At 33.2% G+C, this 25,138-nt stretch overlaps 1 protein-coding gene across 2 annotated transcripts in view; it reads left to right on the top strand.

The window, feature by feature from the left end:
- The window catches only part of BIRC6 (baculoviral IAP repeat containing 6), a 325,846-nt gene that overhangs the window by 262,825 nt on the left and 37,883 nt on the right, over positions 1 to 25,138 (top strand). For both annotated transcript variants that reach the window (XM_044663691.1, XM_044663690.1), the window contains exons 67-71: positions 5,875 to 6,020; positions 6,636 to 6,746; positions 8,072 to 8,289; positions 10,005 to 10,166; positions 16,263 to 16,340. In XM_044663691.1, coding sequence (XP_044519626.1) covers positions 5,875 to 6,020; positions 6,636 to 6,746; positions 8,072 to 8,289; positions 10,005 to 10,166; positions 16,263 to 16,340 — 715 coding nt within the window. The remainder of the gene's footprint in view (positions 1 to 5,874; positions 6,021 to 6,635; positions 6,747 to 8,071; positions 8,290 to 10,004; positions 10,167 to 16,262; positions 16,341 to 25,138) is intronic.

The raw sequence follows: 25,138 nt of genomic DNA, 5'->3' as shown, positions 1-25,138 counted from the left end.
GTAGTGTCAGTGATCAGTTACTGTCAGCAATATACAGATAGTATATGTTCATGTATTTGGAGTGCTCTTACCATCTGGAGTTTAATCTTCTTTTCTGTGTACATCATAAGGAGAAATATTCAAGTGAAATTTTTTCTTACTTGGATCTAGTAAAGAACTCTAATGGAATACTAGTTTTATGATTCTACCATACTCTTTTATCATGAGATCACTTATAATAATCTGAGTGTCAATTATATCGTCTAAAATATTGATTTAAGCTATTATCTTTCTGGACCAGATTCTTGGTTTTATTTAGGAGCAAGAAGTTCTAAGGCCCCCAAAATGGAACTAGGATTAGGTTTAGTTAATTGTTTATGAATATAATTTTTAAAGGAGTAAATATTGTGATAATATTATGCTAATGTGGTTGACTACTGGAATCTAAGTTCTGTGCCCTAAATCAAAAAGCAACATTGTTCAAGGGGAAAGCCACTGCAGATGTCAAAAATGGTGCTTTGCTTTAGTATTCCACCCTCTGTCTAGTAAGATAATTTTCTTTCAAGTGGATCTATTTCATTGTTCAATGGATCCACTTGATTAATAATTTCCTTAATTCTTCCGATTTCATATAATATTGTCATTTAGCATCATTACACCATTTTCCTTCCTTTTCTTTAACAGACTTTCAGTTTGTGTCTTGCTAGCCAGTGGCTTGCTATTTAGGAACTACTTTTACATTATCTCTTAACAGTGATTAATACCACAGAACTTTCCAAACATAAGGAGGTGCTCTCAAAGTTCTTGTTTCAGTTTTCTAGCCAAGTTGGTGTAATTTGACAAGATTCCCTGTGCTTATTTGCTGAGACAATCCTCTTTTTCAATCACTGGAAAAATCATGTGTACTTAAACAATTAGTCAATAAGCATTAGTTACTATAATAGGCAATAGGTTAAAAAGAAATGAAACTGCTCCTGTCATTAACATGCTTAAAATTCACACTTTTTCATATAGTACTTGAATCAAAATATACAGTAAATATTAAGTACCTACTGTGTGTAAAGCAGACTGTGCAGCAAAATATAGAAATTTTAGAATATGGCCTTATAGAGCTTAGTGATGAACAAAAAGTTAAAGCACTAACACAGCCATAAAATACAACACTACATGATGAAACCATTAAAGAGTTATAAAAGAAACCATTGTGCAAAGACTAAGGGAGAAAATAATTATAGATAATGAGATTAGAAATGGCCTCCTGGAGGAAATAGTATTTGAATCAGGCTCTAAAGAACAGCAAGAAATTCAACAGTTAAAGTAGATGAAAGAAGAGTATTCGTTGGAAACTGCAGAGATGAGGAAAACCTTTATCCTCTGTGTTCAGAGTATAATTCACTTTATTGAGATATTGAGTGCACTGGGGCAAGGAAATATGAGATAAAATTAGAAGGCTAAGTTAATATCAGATTGTTATGGATCTTAAATGCAGGTAGAAATTTAAACTTTACTCAGAAGATAGGGGACCGCTTGGGTTTTTTGTTTTGTTTTTCAGTGAAGAAGGAATAAGAAGAGATTTAAGAAAGATTTAAGAAAGACTTAAGAAAGATTTGGGAAGCGGTAAGGACAAATTGGAGAAGGGAAAGGCTATACAGAGTTTATTAATGTATTTCAGGTAGCTGGTAATGAAAGATAAATACTAGGGTTAGTAAGAATGTAAAGGACATATGCGAGATGTTACAAAGATTAAAAATGGTAATTTGGTAACTGGTCTTAATAAATGAGAACCAAGCTAAAGATAAGAACAAGATCATGAACATCATAATATAGCTAGAATTTATTTAGCATCTTAAGATTTGCAACTCAATTACATTATTTCATTTGATCTTCATTATACCCACAAAGGTTTATTATGCTACAGCATTGTAACAGTTTTCTCCTATAAAGACACTTAGACTGAACAAAAGTTAGGTTAAGTTGGTTAAGCCTATAGTTACTCAGCTAATAAACATTTGAAGGGGGATTTTGACCCCAGCTTCCCAATTTTCTGATAGAATACTCAGTACACTATGCCATACCCTCCTATACTTATAATAATGAGTGCCAAAAGCTACGAAAAGGTCAAAAAGGATAAATATTGAAAACATTCATTCACCCATTATTCCTCAAACATTTGCTATTATATACATTCATTGTGCTAAGGATACAAAGAAAAACAAAACAGCCCTTTCCTCTAAGGAGCTCATGCTACTTAGAAGAGGGGAAGTAGTGTATAGATAATGTAAATTTAGGACAATTTAAGACCTATGAGAGTATATTAACAGGGAAAGGCTGATGGTGTCTGAGAAGACTTCCTAGAGAAAATGCACCTGAGGATTTTCAGTGGGATAAAAGATGTCTTCTGCCAATTAAAAAAAAAAAAAGTTTGGAACAAAGTGTCTATGAAAAAACAATACTGTAAAATAAAGGTAGGAGTATTTTGAAACCAGGTTACTTGAAAGTTTTACATGCCAAGAATTTTTCTTTTATCCTAGAGGCTAGAGTATTTTTGAGCAGCAGCAGGTAACATAGACTATGCCTTAGGAAGATTGTTTGGCAGCTTTATGGAGAGTGCAAAAAAGGGAGCAGACAGGATCCAAGGAGATGTTAGTTGTTCTTCTAAGAGAAAGCTGATGAAGGCCTACCAGTGATGGGCAAACTTTTTAAAGAGGGGGCCAAAGGAAAGGAAATGCTCATCTGTCAGTCTGTTTCTAAGGCAACTTTTTCGAAGTTTCATTGTATCCTACTCATTGTATTCGTCGGATTAGGAATAATGGCTTGATAGAACATTTCAGGGGGCCACATCTGGCCCACGGGCTATCATTTGCCCATCACTGGTAAACTACCATGTGACAATGTATATATAGAGAAGGGAACAGATACAAACAATTGTGTGGAAGTAAAATTGATAAAATTTGATAACAGAATTAGTATAGGAGTGAAGGAGACAAAAGTTGAGATTTTAGATCTAGGTAACTAGAAAAATGATAATGGCATAGGGATAAGAAAGTCTGTAGAAGGGATAGGTTTAGCAGGAAAGAAAAGTAATTCTGTTTTTGTCCTACATGGAGATAAACAGCAGGCAGCTGACAGTGTACAATTGTATCTACATTGGAATTTCCTAGGCAGAAGATTGAGGGAGACACAAAGATTTTAATTAATATGCACAGAGATGATAACTGAATTCTTGCAACTGATGAGAGATGCCATGAGAGTTTGGAAGAAGAGGGTCTAAGACAGAACCTTTAGAGACACCTTCCTTAAAGGAACTGAAAATGGAAGGTGGTGATCATCTAGCAAAGGAGACTGAGAAGGAACTGTGGGAAAAGGAAAAGCAGGAGAAAGCATTATGATATTGGCCAGGAAAAAAAAAGAGGAAATGATAGGCTATTAAAAAGAAGTGAGGGTAGTAATCTATATTTCAAAGAACTCAGAGAGCATATAAGGATTGAGAAAAAAGTATTATAATTAGTAATAAAAAAGAGCATTGTAATTTTGAAGAAGAGAATAGTTTCTTTAGACTATTAGAACCTCATTCTATGAAGTTGAAAAATGGATATTTAGTGCAGCAAGGGGAAGCAGCTCTTTCTAACTTGAACCTTGTCATCGAATTGGAGGAGATATACAGGGCAGTAGTTTGAGGAGATTGCAGAATGAAGTGAAGGTGATTTTTTTAAGGATAAAGGAGAGATGGCTTTAATATTATGCATCAGGAAGAAGCCAATTTTAAAAAAAGGAAATATTCCAAAAGAGTATTGTGACTTATAAAGCTGTGCCCAGCCAAATGAGAGTAGGAGTAAAGAAGATAATTGATAGGGTTTCATCCATATAGAACTGAAAAAGGACCAACCTTATTTTACAGATAAGTAAACTGAGGTCTGAAAAGTTAAGTGACTGAAGCAAGATGACACTACTAACAAATGGCAAATTTGGAACCTAAATCTAATTCTTTTTGACACCAGACCCAGTTCCATAATGCTGCTTTTCCATGTCCTATGTGACCCAGGGTTGAAGTTTGGCATTGCATTCATAATGCTAGGACAAGAGGGATAATGATCCAAATGTGGAAAATAGATTGAACTATTCACCTGTAAGGTCTAGATTGTAAAGAGAAAAAAGTAAAGCCAAAACTGAACTTAATTGAATAAGCAAGAAGTGGGCGTGGGATTGATGGGAGCTCACAGTGAGGGTGAAAAATAAGTCTGAGAGAATTAAGGCCAAAGAAGCTTTCTGATTTCAGTATTACAAAGATTATTTGATTATGGGCAATGGTGTATGGGGTCAGGGACCATTTTACCTTTTACTCAGTCAATAACAAGGACATCTTCAACTACTAATCCCGTCACATACTGAAAACTTCCTTTCATTCAGTTCTACATACAGTGTATACATATCCATGTTTTGGACCTGATTGCCCTTGGATTCCATTTCTCTGTTTTATTAACTGTGAAGGCTCACCTAGTTATCTTTTAGATGTTTCCAATTCTTTTAGACCTTCTTTCATCAAAGATTTTATATTTTTCTGATAAGAAAAGATTCATTGTGTTGACATTAATTCATTTTTTGAAATTGTATTTGATTGTTTGAACTTTTATTTCAAAATGATTACTATGGTTTGGTTAACTACTCTGGCTTAATCATCATCTAGAATGCTGAGTCATGGTCATTCATTCCAGGTTGCTTGAATTAATTGAATGTGAACAATTATCCTATTAAAAGAAAAATATAGTTACCTGGAAAATAAATTGTACTTTTGTTAATAAACTTATATTTTAATGATAATTTTTATTTGGTTATGTTCATGGATCCCCATATATACATTTTAAGCAATAAAGTAGTCATTTTTTATAAAATAAGAACTGATATAGAAATTAATGGGTTAAAGTTATTAACTTCACTTGAAATTTAACATGAATGATTAGTATGATTAAATTACAATTATAAAGAGCAAAATATTTTTATAGATTTCTTTATACAGATTAGACTGCAAAGAGACTGAAGATTTAGCTTAAAATAATGTTAATGGAAGCACAATTTGCAGTATTATTTATGAACTTGCTATATGATGAGATGTTTTTAAATGTTATTTTAAACTGCATTATTACTAGCCAGGGGTGGTATTAAAATTAAGGTTTTATTTTCTAGATTACAGATATTCTTAGGGGGGAAACATGTACTATATTCTATCTTAATAGAATTTGGTATGAAATACATCTTCTTTTGTTCACTACCTTAGTGTTCCTATCACTTAGAAGTGTGTTATATCTTTTGTTTATAACAAACTTCCATGAAATGGACCTTAAAGGATCATGTTATTCAAATATATCTGAGTACATTTAAATTCCAGTTGAACTGAAAAGTCCTTCTAAACTATTGAATTTTTATTTAATCCTTCTAAATTTACTGAGTTTAGATTACAATTAGAAAATACCCCAATTGGTAGAATTTTGTGTTTCGCTTGTTCACTAGTTGGTTTTTTAACCATATTTACAGGTCAGAAAACTCTTCTTCATTTATTTACTCTGTTGATGCAAAACTAAGAATATATTAGTGTCATCTAACCAAGTAATTTAAAGATAACCCACAACAATATTACCTTTTGCAAGTGTTTACATTTGGAGAAAAGATGGCCTCTTACATTTTTAATTAATCTAAACTGAATGATTTTGTATGGTTTCTTTAAGATTAAGAGGCAACAACTCTCTTCTTAATGCCTCTCATATCATATATTAGAATTAATTTGATCTTAGATAAAAGCAAAATTCATTTTTATTTTAATACTAGTAATTGCTTTTACCAGTTGTTATGTTTAAGCCCTACAATCATATTTTTCCTCTTATGTTCCTTTAAAAAATCCAGATCTAAAAAGGATAAAGCTAAAACAGGAGTAAAACCAGATGCATCTGATCAAGAACCTGAAGGACTCACTCTTTTGGTACCAGACATTCAAAAAACTGCTGAAATAGTTTATGCAGCTACCACTAGTTTGCGGCAAGCAAATCAAGGTAAAATAACCTTTTTGTATATGTAAAGTATTCTATTAGCTGATTAATTCTAAACATGTTTATTTGTTGAAAACTTAAAATGTTCTCAACCCAGTTTTTTGTTATATATGGTGGATAGCACATTATTTCAAAATTTAATCAGAAAACTGAATGAACAAAGAACATATACTAAAAATTTAATAATTTACTATATATATTTTAATTTTATTTATAATTTAATTTTATATGTTCTTTGCTTTAAAAAGTTATAGGCAGAGGAGAAAGATATCAAATTGTAATTTAATTAGTGAAAAAATAATTTTAAATTACATTTTTTAAAAACTAGCTCCAGAAAAGTTTAATTTTGTTGCTATTTTTTCTGATAATTCATTTTTAAAAATTAATGAAAGATTCTGTTTAGATTTATTATGTAATCTTGTTGTAAATGTGCTTAAAATGGAAAGGAACAAATGTTTTGTTAGTAATTATAAAAATTATAATACATGTAATAATCATTAAGTTTATTGATATTATGAACTCATTAGCTTGAACTATAAAAATAAAGTCTTTTTAGTTGTAATCTTTTTACCAAAATCAATAATCAGATATTATTTTTCTTAAAATATCAAATGATAGAAAAAAAACTGGCTGAGTATTCAAAGAAGGCAGCTGTGAAACCAAAACCTCTGTCAGTGTTAAGGTCACTTGAGGAAAAGTATGTAGCTGTCATGAAAAAGTTACAGTTTGGTAAGTTAAAATCTTAATATTTGTTTGTTTGGTTGAAAGAGATATATTAAATTCTTAAAATTCTGGATTTTAAACTAGGCTGGATACTATTTGTATACATATAAAAGTATAATGCAGTGTGGGCAAGAGGGCATATTGGTAATTGGAGTTGGATGACTTTGTAAAGAAAATATCACCTCTGCTGTGCTTTGAAGATATAATAACAACATTAATATAGTGCTACCTCTGTCCCAGGCACTATTAAGTTCTTTATAATGATTATTTTCTTTGATCCTCACAGCAGCCCTTTGAGTTAGGTGCTATTAAGTTCTGCTTTCAATAGATGAAGAAACTGAGGTAAATAAAGGCTAAGTGATTTGCTCAGAAACACATAGCTCATTAAGTGTATAAGGCAAGATTCTTCCTAATTCCAGGTCTAGTTTTCTATCCACTGTGCCACTGGACTGTCCAAGTTTCTAAAAGGCCAAGATAAAGAGAGAGTTCAAAAAGAAGTTATAATTGTCACCACTAAGATTACTGTACCCTACCTTACTCAGACCACAACTGGAATAGTTATTTAGTTCCAGGAAATATTTCAGAAGACTAGTCACATGCAAAAAAGAGTTTCATGAATTGGCAAAGACCCCTTGTTATACAAATAAACCCAGCAAGTATATACAAAGTGGTAATCATCAAAACAGTCTGGTACTGGTTGAGAAATAGAGTGATCAATGGAATAGGTTAGGAAATCAACACACAGCAATTAATTACCATAATAACAGTGGTTTATAAACCCCCAAATCCAAACTATTAGAGGTGAAATGCATTATTTGAGAAAACTGCTGGAAAAACTGAAAAACAATTTGATAGAAACTAGACTTAGACTAATACCTCATATCATAGACTAAAATAAATTTAAAATGGATACTTGATCTAGAAATAAAGGGTAATGCCAAAGCCGTGTTATAATAATTTAAAAGAATCTCATACTAATCTTTTGGCCCTTCTAGCAAGTAGCTAAAAAAAAGAAAAGAAATTAAATGAAACATCTCCATCAATTGTTTTTAAATTTCATTAGTAATTCATTGTTATTGGAATAGTTAGGTAGCACAGTTTGATAAGAGTATCAAGCCTAGAGTTGGGAGAATCTTGATCTTAGAATTGATACCAAGAAAGAAAGGGTTATAAAAAATAACAGTTTGTTGTTACTGCACCATATAGTAAAGTAATCTGTAAGACTGGGAAGTAGAAATTGCATGTTTTCCTAATTACTAATTTTTAAATTTGCAAGTTTAAGATTTATTTTTTAATATATGCTGCTTCACTTTTTTTCTTTTTTGTCCCAGATACTTTCGAAATGGTTTCTGAAGATGATGATGGGAAATTGGGCTTTAAAGTAAATTATCACTACATGTCACAAGTGAAAAATGCAAGTGATGCAAATAGTGCTGCCCGAGCGAGACGTCTTGCCCAGGAAGCTGTGACACTTTCCACATCACTGCCTCTGTCATCATCTTCCAGTGTCTTTGTACGCTGTGATGAAGAAAGACTTGACATCATGAAGGTATGTTGTATATTTTAATTTTTTTCCTTCCATCATGCTTATTGTTCCAAAGAAGATGCAAACCAGACATAGTCTTATAAATTTTCAGCAAGAAATATTTTTTTGTAAAAAATCATGTCATGTACATTAACAAGTGGTATGTGAGGGACAAGGTGAGAGGTTGCAATAAGGCTAGAATGAAATAAATACTGGTGCTCCTGGTGCTACACATGGTCCTTAATGCTTCTGAGTGCTCCTGAACCAAATTAAAATGTAATTGGGAAATATTTAACAAAATAAATAAAATGAAGCATATATAATAACACATTTTAAAACTGTCAACATGCAGCCCACATGCATCATTATATGTGAATTACTGATCCATGTTTCTAATTGAATTGGTACCACTATTGTAAAGGACCTTGAATCATAGGCAGAAAGTTTTCAATATTATTTGATGAACAGTAGGAAGATAGTGAAATTTCCAAGCATGTGATTAATGAAATTAGATTTATGCATAAAAAAGATTGTTCTGGAAAAGACAAATGTCAAGGTAGTGTGTTCCAATAAGAAAAATGCTCAACTTGAGGTAAAAGGGATTTTAATCCTTCCTCTGCCATTTACTAGCTGGCATGTACTTCTATAAGCCCCTGTTCTCTCATCTCAAATATGAGAGTTTAAATTTTGGTCTCTGAGCCCTCTTGTAGCCTTAATCTTTGATCCTATGATCTTTTTGGAGATTATAATAGTAGTGAAAGGTTATGATGAGGGTCTGAATTAAGATGGCACTGTGGGAGAATAGAATGATGAGCTAGAGAGAAGGACTGTGAAAGTGAATTAAATGTTTAATGAGGTGCCCTCCTGCCTTTCCAAACTTTTTCATTTTTCTCTGTTCTTTTTCTGTGTCCCTTCCTCACCCCCACTATCCTTTGCCTCCTTGCTATTCCTGACAAAGGACACATTCTATCTCCCAACTGCTGGTATTTTCACTGGCCATTCCCCATGCCTGTAACACCCTTCTTCTCTTGTCTCCTTACCTTATATCTGCTACTATGAACTGAATCAACTTAATTTTCATCATAATATCTGGAAAATCCTCACATGGACTAAAACACAAGTCTGACCTCAATATATAAAGCCCTCCCTTTCACTACTGGGATTAAATTTAAACTCCTTTATTTATCAGTTAGCACTATTCACAACATGGTCTAAACTTTCTTTTTCATACTTCCCTTTACATACTCCTCATACACATTCAGCCATATAGGCCTGCCTACTACACTAAATTTTATCTCCAGTCTTTCTGCCTTTGCACTTCAGGTCTCCTACTCATGGAATGTGTTCTCTCCTCACATTCACCTCTTAGAATCTCTAGTTTGCTTCAAGTTCAAGGTCAAGTTCCATCTTTTCTGAAATCTGAACTAAATTTCCTCAAACTATTAGTGCCTTCCTCCCACTCCCGCCAAACAAAAAACCCCAAACTTGTTTATTTTGATTATGTGTCTGTTTCACCCTTTATTTTGTCAACTTCTTGAAGACAAGAACTATTTCACTTTTTGTCTTTATATTTCTGGTGCAGTGTATAATCCTCAATGTATGTCAATTGATTAATTGATTAAAGAAAGCTCTCTTTATTTTGTACTAGCTTGTGCTTTTGCTATTCCACAGAAAACTAAAGTCTATCACATATCTTAAGCTACTTAATGTCATTTTCTTTTTTTCTCTCTGTATATCAGGTTCTAATTACAGGCCCAGCAGATACTCCTTATGCAAATGGATGCTTTGAATTTGATGTCTATTTTCCACAAGACTATCCCAGTTCACCCCCACTTGTAAATTTGGAGACAACTGGTGGCCATAGTGTACGATTCAATCCAAATCTTTATAATGATGGCAAGGTAATTTACTTTAAAACTTTTTTCATTGATCAAAAATATTTTTTGTAATGCTGCATATATTCATAATTTGTTTTTCTTGTTTCTCTATATTGAACAAGGGTGAATTCTTTAAGATTTCTCTTCCTATGTCCACCAGATACTCAAATAATAAAACCCCACTTAGGAAAGACAGACAAGTAAATTTCCCTGTACTTGGTGAATTAGTCATAAGATATCCCTTTTTAGGAAATCATCTACCTCAGGAACTTAAACTACCTCCATTTCTACTTGCCTTACATTTCTTTCTTTTTTTTTTTTTTTTTAATTTTTAATTTTTAGAAAAATTTTCCATGGTTACATAATTCATGTTTTTACTTTCCCTTCAGCCCCTCATCTACCCCCACTCCCAACCCCCACCCCGGTAGCTAACTCGCATTTCCACTGGTTTTAACATGTGTGGTCAGTCAAGACTTATTTACATATTATTGATAGTTACATTGTGGGGTCTTTTTCGGTCTACATCCCCAATCATGTCCTCATCAACCCAAGTGTTCAAGCAGTTGTTTTTCTTCTGTGTTTCCACTCCTGCAGTTCTTCTGAATGTGGGCAGCGTTCTTTACCATAAATCCCTCAGAGCTGTCCTGGGTCATTGCATTGCTGCTAGTACAGAAGTCCATTACATTCTATTTTGTCACAGTGTATTGGTCTCTGTGTACAATGTTCTTCTGGCTCTGCTCCTTTTGCTCTGCATCAATTCCTGGAGGTCTTTCCAGTTCACATGGAATTCCCCAAGTTTATTATTCCTTTGAGCGCAATAGTATTCCATCACCATCATATACCACAATTTGTTAAACCATTCCCCAATTGAAGGGCAAAAAACTAGAAAATGAGGGTATGCCCTTCAATTGGGGAATGGTTTAACAAATTGTGGTAATAAACTTGCTAGTATTCTTTTTAAGATTTTTGCAAAGAAGGAATCCTACCAAATTCCTTTTATAACACAAATATGGTACTGATTCCAAAGCCAGGGAGATTAAAAACAGAGAAAGAAAACTACAGACCAATCTCCCTAATGAACATAGATGCAAAAATCTTAAAAAAGAATACTAGCATTGTACTAGAAACACTAGCAGTAGCAATAAGAGAAGAAAAAGAAATTGGAGGTATTAAAATAGCAATGAGGAGACTAAGCTATCACTCTTTGAAGATGATATGTTGGTCTACTTAAAAAATCCTAGAGAATCAACTAAAAAGCTAATAGAAATAATCAACAATTTTAGCAACGTTGCAGGATACAAAATAAATGCACATAAATCATCAGCATTTCTATATATTACCAACACATCACAGCAGCAAGAGGTAGAAAGAGAAACACCATTTAAAATCACCCTAGACAATATATAATACTTTAGGAATCTATCTACCAAAACAAACACAGGAATTATACGAACATAACTACAAAACACTTTCCAAACAATTAAAACTAGATCTAAACAATTGGAAAAACATTGATTGCTCATGGGTAGGATGAGCTAACATAATAAAAATGACCATTCTACCCAAATTAATTTACTTATTTATTGTCATACCTATCAAACTACCAAAAACCTTTTTTACTGCATTAGAAAAAAATATAAGAAAGTTTATTTGGAAATAATGGAAAAAAAAAAACGTGAAGGAAGGTACTGGCTTAGCAGTACCAGATATTAAGCTATACTATAAAGCAGGGGTCATCAAAACAATATGATACTGGCTAAGAGATAGAAGGGAGGATCAATGGAATAGACTTGTGGTAAGTGACATCAGCAAAACTGTGTATGATAAACCCAAAGAGCCCAACTTTTGAGACAAAAATCCACTATTTGACAAAAATTGTTGGGAAAACTGGAAAACAATATGGATGAGATTAGGTTTAGATCAACATCTCACATCCTACACCAAGATAAATTCAGAATGGGTAAAAGATTTGAATATAAAGAAGGAAACTAAGTAAATTAGATGAACACAGAATAGTATACTTGTCAGATCTCTGGGAAAAGAAAGATTTTAAAACGAAGCAAGAGCTAGAAAAAATTACAAAATGTAAAATAAATAATTTTGATTATATTAAATTAAAAGGATTTTATACAAAAAAAAAAAACCAATGCTACCAAAATCAGAAGGGAAACAACAAATTAGGAAAAAATCTTTATAACAAAAAATTCTGACAGAGGTCTAATTATTCAAATATACAAGGAGCTAAATCAATTGTATAAAAAATCAAGCCATTACCCAATTGATAAATGGGCAAGGGACATGAATAGGCAATTTTCAGATACATGCCTTACATTTCAAAGGAAACCAAAATCATCTACAAGCTCCTGCCACCTGAAACTCAGTATTAGCCAGGTCTAATGATTGCCTCTATCCTTTTTTTTTTTCCCCTTTCATGTGTTCCTAGACAGTTTTTCTAATGCGATAATAATCCATTCCACTTCAGTTACAAACTTGTGATTTACTCCTTGCCTTTTTAAACATAAAATATTATGTGCATTTCACAAAGCTAAAGTTAGGAGAAACTATGTATTTTTCATCTTTTTTTTTGTTATTATCTTCACATTGATTAGGAGAGGTTCCAATAAAAAAGTTTTTTCCAGTTTAATAAAAATTATTTCCAAAGTTGCACAAGACCTTTTATCAGGTGATATTTGCTATGCTTTCAATATAAACTATATCCTGATTGTACTACAGCATTTTTAAAAATTAGAGAACTACTACATAGACTATACACACAGCTTTTTTGGTAATAAGAAACTGAATTCTTGACTTTGCTTTACATGACAAATTTACTTGAAGGGATACCATTTGAAGAATACTTTAGAAATCATTAATGTATCTTTGCTTTGTTTAAAAATGTGTGGGTTCAAACACTTCCTACCTGTGTGACTCTGAGCAAGTCATTTGACCCCCATTGCCTAGTCTTTACCACTCTTCTGCCTTGGAACCAATTGGTTCTAAGTCAGAAGTTAAGGGTTTAAAAAAAAAAAAAGTATGTGGGCTGCTCACCCCAATCCCTCCCCAAAAAAGTGATTATGCTTAAAACTTCTTACTTTCTCCTGGCTTTGAAATTAAAGGAGTATTCCCAATTAACATGTTTTTGCTAGAGGCAAGTATAGTCCTCTTCTTTATGGTTCCTTACAAAGAGGAAAAATGTTTTGTTTTAAGCTAATCTGTAAATAAGTATTATATAAAACACTAATGGAAGCAACTTGGTGGCTCAGTGGTTTAAAAGCCTAGCCTAAATTTTATTTATGCCCAAAGAGCTTTAAAAGAATGCACACCCTTTGATTCCGCAATACCATTAATAGGTTTGCACCCTAAAGAGATAATAATGAAAAATGTTTGTACAAAATACTCATAGCTGCACTCTTTGTGGTGCAAAAAAATTGCAAAATGAGGGGGATACCCTCCAATTGGGGAATAGCTAAACAAATTGTGGTATGTAATGGTGACGGAATACTACTGTGCTGTGAGGAATGAGAGACTGGAGGAATTCTGTATGAAGTGGAAGAACCTCCAATAACTGATACAGAGCGAAAAGAACAGAACCAAGAGAACATTATACACAGAAAGTGAAACACTGTGGAACAATACAATGTAATAAACTTTGCTACTACAAGACAATACTAAGGGACTTATGAGAAAAGAATGGTATCAACATAAAAAGAAAAAACTGGGAGTTGAAACACAGAAGAAAAACATATGACTTATCACTTGTTAATATGAGTATATGATTTGGGGTTTGGGTGTTAAAAGTTTGCTTTATTACAAAAATGAATAATAATGAAATAGAAATTAGTGATAACATTTATATACCCCAGTGGAAGAGCTTATTGACTCAGAGAGAGGGAAGTAAAGGGGAGGGAAAGAAAATGAGTCATGTAACCATGGAAAAATATTTTTAAAAAAATAAACTTAAGGAAAATGGGGTAATTGGGAAGAAGCCCAGCCTACAGATGGGATGTCCTAGGTACAAATCTGGCCTCAAATACTTCCTAGCTGTATGACTCTGGGCAAGTCACATAATTCTCATTGCTTAGTCCTTTCTGTTCTTCTGTCTTGGAACCAATATACAGTATTGATTCTAAGTCAGAAGGTAAAGGTTTAAAAAGAAAACACTATTCCTGACCTATAGCATGAAAACAGTTGTTGCCAAGCTAGTTATGGGATTTGGGTACAAGACCTGTGATTTTAACTGACATTGGAAACCCTTGGATAAGGAAAATCCCTTTACCTGATCTGTAATTTAGTCTTAGAGTATTATCTAGATCAGTGGTTCCCAAACTTTTTTGGCCTACCACCCCCTTTCCAGAAAAAATATTACTTAGCCCCCTGAAAATTAATTTTTTTTTAATTTTTTTTAACCCTTAACTTCTGTGTATTGGCTCATAGGTGGAAGAGTGGTAAGGATGGAATTTTTAAAAAATTTTAATGGCAATTACCTGTGGCCATCACCACTCCCCTGGATTCTTGGTAGCGCCCACTTTGGGAATCACTGATCAAGGGTAGTAATGGGCAAACTACAGCCTGCAGGCTAGATGGGTCCCCTGAAATGTTCTAGCCTCCCCTACCCCCCCACCCCAGGGCATTATTCCTAATCTGACGAATACAATGAGTAGGATGCAGTACAATGAAACTTCAAAAGAGTTGCCTTAGAAACAGACTGACAGATGAGCATTTCCTTTCCTTTGGTCCTCTCTTTAAAAAGTTTGCCCATCACTGGTCTAGGTTACCAAGAAGGGAGATGACTTGCTCAGGATCACACATGCAGTAGTATGTTCTTGAACACAGGTATTCCTAGCTCAAGAGACTGCCTATCTACCCACCACACTCATCTTGCTTGTCTTGATATCAAGATAAACAAAAGGAAATCATTCCCCTGTGGCAATGTACGATAGTCAGAGGTACCAGGTCTAGCAAATTATTAATCAGCATTTCATCAGTAACTTTTTTTAATCGACCAGTCATCTAGCTTCTCTGTGTATTGATTTTCTTGTCTTAAAAATAAGAATAATATCAATACAAGAGAGATGTGTGAATCAAAGGGTATCCTAGGTGTGAAAATCTAAACTATAAATTTCTTTACAAACAGAAAGCTTCATTATGTTAATGCACTAACAAGATTGCTTATTAAATAATTTTTGCCCACATTGAAAGACTATTACAACAGTGTACAAGGGATAAATCTTAGATTCCTTTTTTAAAAAAAGACCAGTTAATTTTCTTTTTTTATAAAATCAGCCTATTCTGAATTTATTTCCAGATATAACATGAAATTATTAATGAATACATTTATGGTTGCCATTCACTCAACTATTTTACCTTGTCCTACCTTTCTTTAAAGCACATCTTAAAATCCCCCAAATAAGTAATTATATCATAACTCTTCATAGTATTCTGAATCTATTCATTCACTTTGAAGCTACTAAAGTCTTCTAGTCATCTCAATTTTTTCCAGAAATACTATTCCTTTTGATAAACTTATGTACACATACCTACAGAGCAGACTTTATCTCAAATTGAAATAACATCATATTTTACTTATTTATGTATTTACCTTAAGTAAATCATTTAATTTCTCTGAGCTTTAGGTTTCTTCTGTGTAAAATGATAGATTTTTGACTCAGTAGTTTCTCATATCCCTTCCATCTCTGAAACTATGGTTCTGAGATAAATTTAACCACTATGCAGCCTTTATGTGTATGCAATTTTCCCTGTCTTTTTCACTCATAATGGAACCTTCATCCTTTTCAAGAATACCACAAAGCATATCACCAAGCATTTTCTCTTCCTTCTTAGTTCCCCGTTGTAACAATTTTTTAGAAATCTCTACTTTCCAAGAGTACTTTTTTAAAATGTGCTTAATAATTTTTCATTTAAGAGATATTATAGTGCCATTCAGATATTTGTCATAGCCTGAAAATGCCCGTTCCTTTCAATATTCCTTTTCCATTTCCTTGAGGGTTGAGGGAGATAACATTGATGTAATATGAAGTTATGTTTTTCTTCTAATATCGATAGTTATTGTTCATATTCTTCACCTTACAATTTTGCCATTAAAGCTTTGTCTCTCTTCAGGTTTGTTTAAGCATATTAAATACATGGCATGGAAGACCAGAAGAGAAATGGAATCCTCAGACATCAAGCTTTTTACAAGTAAGGAAATTGGAGAAAATATATTGACTATTGCTTTTAGTTTTTGCTTTTTTAATTTCTGGGTCTTAAAAAAATTTTTTTTAAAAGAAAACAATTTCAGGTTCGTGGATATTTCAATGCTTTTTTGCTAATTCCATTTGCATTCTTAAATTGCCTTTGCCTCTAATTTACCTTAATATTAAAAAAAACTAATTAGTCTTACAGGTTGGAAAAGAGTTAGATTAGTATGTTATTGAGTACTATACAAATTTCCCAATTAATCTAAAGTACTTTGCTAATGTTCAAGTTTTATATTATTATTATTAGAAGACCTGAGCTCTGTTGCCTTAGGTTTGTTCTTACCCAAATTGTTAGAAGAGCACTTTCAAATTCAGAGGGACTTTAGAATTAGCTTGACAAATGAAATAGCAGGATTTAAATGCTAAAAATAAATGAGATCCATCTAGTCTACCTCTCTCATTTTATAGATGAGGAAGTGTTAAGTAGTAAGGAGAAGAGTCCTGGATCTAAACCTAAGTCCTCTTCTAACTCTAAATCCAAGGTTCTTTCCCTTGCAACGTATAGCCTCATTGTACAGACTAGGAAATTCATACTCAGAGAAGGGGATTAACTTGCCCAGGTCGCATAGTATTCCAGCAGGATAAGACAAGCACCCTGGTCTCTTGGGTCATTTATTTTTCATTTGCATCCTTTGTGTAATCTGACATTCAGTGTATCATCCTGTTTAAAAGCTGATAGATTAATACATAGCATCTTGTTTTGTTATGCTTTTGTTGCTGTTGTTGTTGCGTAATTTTAGGAATAAGGTGGCTATTATAATAATATGAGCAAGCATCCCTCAGTATCCATTAACCAAATATTTCTTCTTTGTATGAGAAAATTATTCTTGCACGCAGAAATTTAAAGTAAAAAATCAAGTTAACTTTTAGTTAAAACAAATTAGGTTTGTTTTGTGTGACACTCCAGACTATTATCTGACATGTTCCCTGTACAGTGTAACTTTTCTATCTGACTAGAGCAAAGTTGATGTGGAATGGAAATTTTTCCTTTCCTGGTGTACAGAATTAACTTTACACTGGAAGAACCAAAATTAAGGATTTAGGACTAAGACTTGTTTTCTATTCTTGATATCATCAGCCTTCTGATACATAATCTGAAGGGTTGGTAGTACAATACATCTTACCTCTCTTTGCTAACCAGAAAAACAAATAACAGTATCTCTGTAAAATTTATGATTACAATTATTGCTTGACTGTCTTGTCTGCCTACTCTACTAAATTACTAATGATAGTTCAGAGAACTTGAAACACTTTATTCTCCAAGAATATTTTAATCACTATTATTAGTATGGATTAAGCTTTTAATGAATTTTCTACTTCAGGAAAAAAGTAAAATAAGCAATAAAGACCTTTAAAAAGGTGGGGGCATTTTCTCAGCATATTGAGATTTGTATTTGTTGGTTATAAACATAAAATGTTTATTAAGTACTATTTTAGGCATGACAATGGCCTAAAACATTCTTCCAAGTTAAAGAATGTGATTTTTATCTTACTAACTTTTACATTTCCTTTTATTTAACATGATTTCTACCCCCTCTCTCCCTTGAGTGTTAACCTATATGAAAACTTTAAATTTTTAAAAATTAAATTTAATTAATTTGTGGTCCTTCCCTTCCCTCCCCCCCACCCCCCATGGTTACTTGATTCATGTTCTCCCCACCACCACATAGCCAACAAGCAATTCCACTGGGTTTTACATGTGTCATTGATCCTGACCTATTTCCATATTATTAATATTTGCATTAGGGTGAGCATTTAGAATCTACATCCCCAATCATATCCCTATCAAACCATGTGATCAAGCAGTTGTTTTTCTTCTGTGTTTCTACTCTCACAGTTCTTTCTCTGGATGTGGATAGCGTTCTTTCTCAAATAAGAACACTTTTTTAAATTCTTGCAGAGATCCCTTTGCCTTCAAAAATTGAGTCACTTAGTATCAGGGTCATTTCAAATAAAAGAACTTGCTATAGGCCCAGAGTCAACCTTAAATTAGAAAACATTTGGTCTTTGAGGCATTACACCTGAAAAACAACTGGGAATAAAGGTAATGATCTTTCCTTGAAGTGAGAAAGGCTTAGCTTCAAATATCTTTTCCTACTTGTCCTTGTTATTTAAAAACTCAGTGCTCTAGGCTAGGGGTCAACAAACTCTGATTTGATTGGCACTCTGCTTCTTTTTGTACTATTACATTTTAAAATACAATAATACTTTATTTTTGTAATGATTTGCTGACCCCTGCTCTAGGCAACTTTCTAATATTCTTAAATCAAATTGAAGGTGTCACCCTGCTTTGGTAAAGAGAATTTATTTTCCCTATCAATGAAACCACAAATCTAGTCCCATCTTTTATTCCTGTATCTTAAATTATAAAATTCTCATAATGAAGAATGTAATAAAATCTTGTTTTTTATCTTCTTTCTAGTTACCTTTCCTTCTTTGTAAAAGTTTTTTTATTATGTAAAATTTATTATTAGTGGTGTGAACTCTTTTCCTTTAAAAACTTATGAATATGTTTTCATCATTGATTTTTTTTTTAAACCCTTACCTTCTGACTTAGAATCGATACTGTGAATTGGTTCCAAGGCAGAAGAGCAGTAAGGGCTAGATAATGGGGGTTAAGTGACCTGCCCAGGATCACATAGCTAGGTAGTGTCTGAGGACAGATTTGAACCCAGGACCTCTCATCGCTAGGCCTGGCTCTCAATCCACTGAGCCACCCAGCTGCCCCCCATCATTAGTTCTTGATTGCATTACTTGTTGATTATGACACCTTCTTATTTATTTTCTTCTACATCCTTCCTTAATTACATGTATTTGTTTAAAACATTGTTTAAAAAGATGAGGTTTTACAAACTAAGATCCTTAATTTTTTTATAGTATTTACTCAAGAGGCAGTAGGTCTCCTTGAATATTATTTCTAACCACACAAGCAATGAGGAAAATTAGGTTAACAGACTAGCAGTGCCTCTTTATCTTGAACATTACTTGCCAAAACATTTTTCCCTGAAAATTAAGTGAGAAATCAAACTAGCTTCTTTGCCAAATGGTATCTCTCTGTGTCTCTTAAGTTTTCATTTTATTTACCTGAAGATAGATGTAAAAATGTTAGTTTCCCTTTGAACCTTGGCCATATAATTCCCATAGTGTAAGTAGTGTAAGCCAGTGATAGCAAACCTTTTAGAGGGGCAGGTAATGTGAAAAATGTCCTTAGATGTGTGTGGAGAAAGGGAGGGGAGCAGCCTGGCCCTGCAAACTCTGTGCTGGAGTGACAGTGGGCACGCCCACAGAGAGGGCCCTGAACACCCCTTCCAGCACACACACGCCATAGGTTCAGTCCCCATTGTTCAGTACTATTCCAGAAATAAGTTGTTTTCTTGAAATAACACAACAATGAAATAATCTTGGTTATTTGTATAAAGGTCCCAGAGATATCTAGTTTATGAGTTATGTCTTGAAAAACCTATGGATCTTTCTTCTGAAGGCAACATTGACAGATCACAATCTTAATTGTGTTTATAAAACCTCCTCTTCCCTTCAAAATACCAAAGTGAATAAAAAAAGACTTATCGATCATTTAGAGTGTTACATTGGAATGAGCATTGGTTCTGCAGTCAAAGGACTTGAGTTCACATCCATCCTTTGATAGTTACCTTTGTGTCCTTAAGCAAGTCTCTTGTGTGGAATTCAGTTTCATCCCCTATAAAATGAGGGAGGGAATTGAGGAAGAGATGTCTTCCAAGACATATCTCTTCCAGCTCTGTGTTTGTGATCCTCTGATTCTGTCAGGCCGTCATTAGATAAACAATATGTGAATAATCATGCTGGAGAAAAGTGTTTATACTAAAGAATAGAAATAGCTATAATGATTTCTATATCATTTTCAAAGAAGAAAGATCACTTGGCTTTTGCAATTAGTATAGCATATTAGAATGATTGTTGACAAGATGTTCTTGCTATATATCCATAGCCATGAATATTTTCAAGATTAATGCAATTTTGATATAACTTAATTTATAGGACCCTATAAAATTTTTTTGCTGCTTAACAAATAGAGAAGTACAGAAAATAGCATCATGGTTTCTGTATTTTAATTATCTTAAAGAAGGATTTGATTCTGTTAGAGATTGTCTAATAGCCTCTAAATCGTAGTTAATTTAATTAAGAAATTAATAAATAATCCCAAGATTATTCCATGATATTATATTTAGTTCTCTGGAGGTTGTCTCTTTATGTAATCTAGTACTTACAATAGTGAAGTAAAAAAAGATATATTTAGTTCTTCATTCAGACTGCTTTTTTTTAAAGATATAATAAATGTTTTGGCTTAAGCTAGAAAACTCCCAATAACTGAGAGGATTATTTGACATAAATTTAGATATAGTCATCTAAGAGAAGTCATTTATATGTTGGTAAATTTGCTATCAAAATGCATACCAAAGAAAGGTGTATATGTGATCTGTAATTTCACTTTACAAATGTGGAGGTTTAAATTAATATGAAAAATATTAAATATTTATGAATATTTTATTAATAATAAAATAACAAAAGAGACTAAGAGGTACTAGCCAGCTTGTCCCAGGAACCAAAGAGAAAGAGGAAGGAGTTACAGCCAAATATAAAACAATAACGTGACCATTCAAATATGGAGGCACAGGAGAGATTAAAGGGAATTTGGGGAAAACTAAGGACTTATGAGGGATGAAGTCCAAGGTTCAAAGTCTCCATTTATACATAAAAGCTCTGAAAAATCTGAGAGATTCTAAATACTCATACAATGATTAGAAAACTGGGAGGATCAGGAAAATCTTTCCTTAAGAGGCAGCTCGTAAACACGAACTTTAAATAAATCTAGTGGTTGTCAATGTAAAATAACACAGAGAAGTTAAGAAGAACATAGCCTTAGACAAGACTAGAGGATTTAGCAGTTAAGATATTATTGAGTCCTTAGGTTGGAAGCTAGATTGCAAGATATTAAGAAATAATTAAGAGGAAAGAGTGTACAGGAAGAACATAAATTAGCAATGCTTTCTATGAATTTGACTGAAAGGAAGGAGAGAAAATGACAGCTTGAGTTGGTAGTAAGAAAAAGGAAGTGTTGTGTTTTTTTGTTTTGTTTTTTTAAGGCAGAAAATAAGATTTGGGTGAATTGTTTTTGTTTACTAGTTTTATCTAAAGAGATTTTCAGTAGGATTGGTGTGGAGTAGAAGTCTATGAGCCAAATACTAAAGAGATCCTTGAAATAAGGAGAATGACTTGGGTGGGTGGGGTTTAGTATATAATTTCAAACAGAATCTGGATATAGTAACATAAATGGGTGGAGTGAATGTCAGTGGAGGAAAGGATGCAAATCTATAAATGGCATTGTTAATCAAAGTCCAAATAGAACACATGAAAAAAGCTATTCCCAGATATTGATAGGGATCAAAAGGAGATAGGTGACTGTGAATAGGGATGCATCATTTGCTGATATATTTAGCTTTCCATTTACCTTTTTAGCAGGAAGATGGTGGAAAGAATATTGAAGAAAGTAAAGGGAATTTTATTAGTATCAGACTTTGAGTTCTCCATAGCATATTGGAAGGAAAAGGCAGAGAAGGAAAGAGATTTAGAGAAAGATAGGCTTAATGTGGATGTGAATGAATAGCCTTTGACACTGCATTACAAGGATTAAAAAAGGAGGAAAATGAAATCTTCTAGACCTAAAATGGAATACAATCTAATTGAAGCATTTGTCCACAAGGTTATGATAAAAGAGAACACCATCATTTTATACTTTGAGACACTGAAGACAGGGAGATTTGAGTTTGGTGTTTAGGATTATAAATACCTGGTGATGGATGCTAAAGGCCTGACTATACTCACTTCAGTAAGTTTCTTTACCTCTTCTCAAAAAGAAATGATAATGCAGTAAGAAGATACCGTAAACATGGCACATGTAGTCTGCTTTTAGTCAAGCCTGATGTCTCTGCCTTCTCTTGGGCAAGGGTCTTACTCTAGAGAGTTTTGTTTTTTACCTTTTTTTTATTTTTTAGAAAAATTTTCCATGGTTACATGATTCATGTTCTTACTTTCCCCTTGACCGCCCCCCCCCCAAAAAAAAAAAAAAACAACCTTCCCCCATATCCCATGCACATTTCCACTGGTTTTAAAACGTGTCATCTATCAAGACCTATTTCCATTTTATTGATAGTTGCATTGGTATGGTCGTTTCTAGTCTACATCCCCAATCATGCCCGCATCAACCCATACTTTCAAGCAGTTGTTTTTCTCCTGTGTTTCCACTCCTGTAATACTTCCTCTGAATGTGGGTACGGTTCTTTTCCATAAATCCCTCAGAATTGTCCTGGGTCTTTGCATTGCTGCTAGTTCAGAAGTCCATTACATTAGATTTTACCACAGTGTATCAGTCTCTGTATACAGTGTTCTTCTGGCTCTGCTCCTTTCACTCTGCATCAATTCCTGGAGGTCTTTCCAGTTCTATCTTTTATATTTACCACTGGAGCCCATCTTCTAGCCAGCGCTCAGGAAGGTCAAGAGGCCTTACTTTCAGATCCCCTCCCATTTAAACTATCCTATGTGTGGGGATGCAGGCGTCCTCACGCACAAAGAACCGGAAACCAGAAACTTGTTGGACCACGGGAAATGTAGTTTGATGGTCCCCACGTGTCCATAGAAAATATATATATATATACTTTTAAATGGCATCTCCCAAATTCCAATTATACAATTCCCCCTGAGATCCCATTAAAAAAAAAAAAAAAGTTGGCCCTTTTTTCTTCGCTGGATCTGTAAACATAGACAACTTCTAATTTTTAGGAATTTGGGGATAAAAGAAATAGATGAACAAATGGATAAAATTAGCCACATTGACAAAAAACCAATTTGGGGGCAGTCCCCTATTGGCATAACATGTACAATTAAAACAATACATTCAATTCAAATTCAACTCCCCATAAATTCTATTAACTGCACCGCAAGGTTCAAATTTTGGTCTTCATGGTACAGTGAAGGCTTTTCAGACATCTTCATGGTGTCTTCACCAAACAGGTTCATTGTCTGGATTCTGGGGAGATGGCAAGATCCTTATCCTGAAATTATTCTCAAAAGGATTTAAACTTTACATTATAGATTACAAAACATACATTTTCTTCTAAGAATTATACATTTCCCCCTGAAATTACTCATGAAAGAGTTAAATATACATATATTTTTATATTATTGAAATTAAAAAAAAAAAAAACTTAACACACATCCCCCTGAGGTAAATTCTAAATACACCTTCTTTCCTTGAAAAGGGTACCTCACGTCAGCTAAGGATGAGTGGCTGAGTCCCGGGGGTTGTATGAAATCAATTGGCAAAATAAAAAGAATAAAATTCAAGAAAAAAAAAAGAAAAAATTAACTTGTGAATGAAATGTAAAATGTGCAAAAAATGTAGGGGAAATAAACAGGCCTTTGAAACAAGGCCCAATGAAAATGAATTAAGCAGTTTGCAATTAATTACCCATTCAGGGCCAGGACTTAAGGGAAATGCCTCTCTCTGATCTGATTTGCTATCAACTTTTCAGGGAAGTGAGCCAAATAAATAACCAATCTTAGGTGCTGGCCTAGGAATTTAAGTTGAGGGGACCCATGTCCTCTAAAGTTTTAGAAAAGACTGGGACTCCAGGATTCAAACCCCAATTTCAAAGCCCTAAAGTATTGGCACAGAACTCCTGCAATCCATGCAGATCTTTTAGTCAAGTCTCTGACCATGTGCTTTCTTAGCACAAATTAACGGCTTTATGTTCCCTTCTGGAATCAGACAGAAAGGCATTTAATCACAGTCCCATATTCTCAGTCTCAGGCTCAGGTATTTGCATTAAGCTTATATCACTTTAGAATCAGAAAAAGGATAAATAATGATTACATATGTAATTCCAGTACAAGATGAAAAAAAGGAAAAATCAATTGCTCTAATAAAAAAAAATGTTTAAAAATAAAATATATATATAGCTTATAACTAGAAGGGTTTTATTACCCAAAAATGAGATTTTCTGTGAGAGAAAATGGATCTTACAAATAGGAGATTCACAATGCACATTCAAATAGAGTACCATAATTTTTAATAGCACATTTCAAAACAATAAAGAATGTTTAAAAATCATATACTTGTTATAACTTTTAAATCTTGGCTAAGAGTTTCTCAACAAACTCTGTTATTGCTTCCATAGCAAAATCTGATATTTTAAAAAAAGAAACCTTCTGGTCTAAATTATCCTCAGATAAGAATATACAGGAGCTCCTTGGCTTCCTGTTTTAAAAACAATCCCGGGTAGGAAATTTTATGCTTCTACCCATTTAAGGCAATAATTTTTCTTATAATAAAATATATAAAAGCTTATCCTATAAGACAACAATTCTTTAGGATTTAAAGTAAAAGTTAAAAAGGTCTCTTGTAAAATTACAAGTTCATTCTCAAAGCATGGAAACTTCCAAGGTTCTATACAATTACCAAGACAGAATAATTTTTAAAAGACATGTGCTCTATAAATCCAGTATACATAAGGCAATTTACAGCTTTAAAAATGTTTAGGAAATATAATGTGAGTATCTGATTAACAAGCTGGTCAAAACCTCTTACCATTTCTAATAGATTTTTCTCATTATTTGGGAGTTACAATAAAATCACAAACAGAATTAATCTAGCAGCCACAAACTTCATTAACTTAAAATGATTCAGTGCAACAGGAAAATCAA

This window comes from Gracilinanus agilis, chromosome 2 (genome assembly GCF_016433145.1).
Source record: "Gracilinanus agilis isolate LMUSP501 chromosome 2, AgileGrace, whole genome shotgun sequence".
Lineage (NCBI taxonomy): Eukaryota > Metazoa > Chordata > Mammalia > Didelphimorphia > Didelphidae > Gracilinanus > Gracilinanus agilis.
The sequence above is the reverse complement of the archived record's forward strand: the minus strand, read 5'-3'. Positions and strand labels throughout refer to the sequence as shown.